The 2262-nt window shown below is 65.9% G+C and overlaps 1 protein-coding gene across 1 annotated transcript; it reads right to left on the minus strand.

Annotated features, from left to right (window-relative positions):
- Window positions 1-406: 406 nt before the first annotated feature.
- On the minus strand, window positions 407-2171 carry TNFSF9 (tumor necrosis factor (ligand) superfamily, member 9). The gene is made up of 3 exons (XM_008575837.1): window positions 2140-2171; window positions 1621-2072; window positions 407-861 (listed from the first exon to the last, which is right to left on the minus strand). The coding sequence occupies exons 1-3, from the start codon at window positions 2169-2171 to the stop codon at window positions 407-409; spliced, it is 939 nt and encodes a 312-aa protein (XP_008574059.1).
- Window positions 2172-2262: the final 91 nt, after the last annotated feature.

Here is a 2262-nt window from a genome sequence, read left to right on the forward strand (position 1 = left end):
AAAGCTAGCCCCCTGACTCACACGGCGAGGTGGGGGCGGGGGTTGGGGGCGAGTCCATGTTTCTCACGTATTGACATAAATAAGGATTTGGGGGAGGGTGTCCGTTTTGTTTTGTGATGTCTCTCTGGTACCTGCAGGATGCCTGGCACATCGCAGATACTCAATAAATATTAAGTACAATGAATTAATATAAAGTATAGGTCTGAGCTCAGGCTCAGAATAAATACCAAGAGTTCAGCCTGGGGCAAAAGTGGGTGAAGATAGTCCTCGAGGAGGGGTCAGCAGCGGAGACCCCCGCCCAGCCCCGGGTGAGGTAGAGCAACCGAGCCCCGGCACCAGGGCCCACAACGAAGCAAGGACAGCAGGATTCCGTCTCTGTCCAGGTGGCTGGCACCCAGGCCGGGCATCACGTGGGCCGCGGTGAGGGGCGTCCGGCGGGGACTTGGGTGGTCACGCGAAAGAGGCCCAAGACCGTGGCGCCCTGGGCGAGCTGCCAGGCGAAATGCGTCCCCGCCTCGGCCCTCAAGTGGGCGCTCAGGCGCTGCCCGGCGCCCAGGTGCAGCAGGCGGCCCCGGAAACCGAAGGCCGAGTTCGGAGTCGGCTGCGGCGGCAGGTCCACGGTCAGGGTCAAGGCGGCGGCCCCGGAGCTCAGCGGCTGCAGGTGCAGAGCCAGAGAAACGGAGCCCGAGGCGGCGCCGGCCACGACGCGCTGCAGCTCCACTTGCAAGAAGACGTAGTAGACGCCGGCCTCTGCAACCACCAGCTCCTGGGTGTCCTCGTCGTAGCTCAGGCCCGCCGCCAGGGACACGCCTGCCAGGCCCGGGTCGCTGTACCAGCGCAGGGGCCCGTCGGTCAACAGTGCTGTCGGGGGAGGGTGGGGAGAGGTGCACTGAGCGTGGCCGCCGGGCAGGGGCGCAGGCCTGGGGAGGGCGCTCCGAGGGAGGTGGGAGGAAGAGGCGTGGGGGGCGGGCGAGAGACTTCTGGAAGAGGGGAGAGGGAGGGGAAAGAGAGAAGGGTCTCCGGCGGGGAGACGTGCGGAGGAGGGTCTCTGGAAGGGGGTAAGGGAAAGGGTGGGGAGGAGGGTCTGGATCTCCCAGAATCAAGCGGGGGAGACAAAACCAGGCTGGGGGTGGGGTGTGTCCAGCTCCAGCTCTGAGAGGGCAGGGTCTGAGATGGGCACAGACTGAAGTCAGATGGGCAGGAAAAGGCATTCAGAGAGGGCTGGGGGGTAGGTCAGAAAGAGGCACAGCGTGGTACTGACATCACCAAAGTCCAGGGTTCCGTCCCCGTACCGGCCAGCCACCAAGAGAAAAGAGGGACAGATGGAGTTCAAAGAGCTGAGACGACAGCTTTGAGAGGGGCAGGGTGGGAAGGTCGCTGCCAGGACTCCCCCTTCTTTTTTTTTTTTTTTTTAAAGATGACCGGTAAGGGGATCTTAACCCTTGGCTTGGTGTTGTCAGCACCACGGTCACCCAGTGAGCCAACCGGCCATCCCTATATGGGATCCGAACCCACAGCCTTGGTGTCATCAGCACCGCACTCCCCCGAGTGAGCCACGGGCCGGCCCTGTCCCCTTCTGAATACCCAAGGGCGGCGGGAGAAGTGGCACAGGTCACTCACCATTCTGAGCCACCAGCTGCGCGAACGTGCCCTGGGAAGAGAGGAAAAAGAGGAAGGTGGGTGGAGGCCCCGGCAGGCGGCCCCGGCAGCGCCCACAGCCTGCGCCTGGAGCGCGGGTCCCCTCCGTCCCGAAGGAGCGCACGCGCACGCGCAAAGGAGGGGCCTCAACTCGCCCCAACCCGGGCTGCGTGCGGGAGGGACGCGGGATGCTCCAAGGGTCCGGGGGAACAAGGAGGCTTTCTAAGAGATAGCAAAGGAAGTTGGGGGTCCCCTCGGTGTCTCCTGGGACCAGGGACAGAGAATGGGCTTCCCTCTGGGGCCCGGAGGCAGATGGGGTCTCGCGGGGGCGCAGGATGAGAAGGGGCGTTCCCCGTCCCTCAGTCCCAGATGGAGACAGGGAGCCCTCGGGGGGCCGAGAGGGCCAGTGGGGGTCTACTCGCCCCCGGCCCGGGCTGCAGAGGGGGAGTCCCGGAGGGGCGGTCGGGGGCTCCCCGGGGCCTGGATCGGGGCGCGTCTCACCTGCTGCGGGTCGGGGAGGCCGGCGCCGGCATCGAGCGGGAACTCGGGGTCCCCGCGGAGTCTTGGGCTGGGCGCGGGGCCGGGGCTGGGCGAGGCGGGGGTCCCCGGCACCGCCCAGGTTCG

The sequence above is a fragment of the Galeopterus variegatus genome, unplaced genomic scaffold (genome assembly GCF_000696425.1).
Source record: "Galeopterus variegatus unplaced genomic scaffold, G_variegatus-3.0.2 Scaffold1244, whole genome shotgun sequence".
Lineage (NCBI taxonomy): Eukaryota > Metazoa > Chordata > Mammalia > Dermoptera > Cynocephalidae > Galeopterus > Galeopterus variegatus.

Bases quoted from the DNA above. Each gene is read 5' to 3' on its own strand.
- TNFSF9 (XM_008575837.1), bottom strand. From the start codon at position 2,171: ATGCCGGCGCCGGCCTCCCCGACCCGCAGCAG. The intron at 2,073-2,139 runs GTGAGACGCGCC...CCCCCTCTGCAG, and splicing joins GCCTCCCCGACCCGCAGCAG to CCCGGGCCGGGGGCGAGTAG. The intron at 862-1,620 runs GTGAGTGACCTG...CTCCCCCGACAG, and splicing joins GCAGCTGGTGGCTCAGAATG to CACTGTTGACCGACGGGCCC.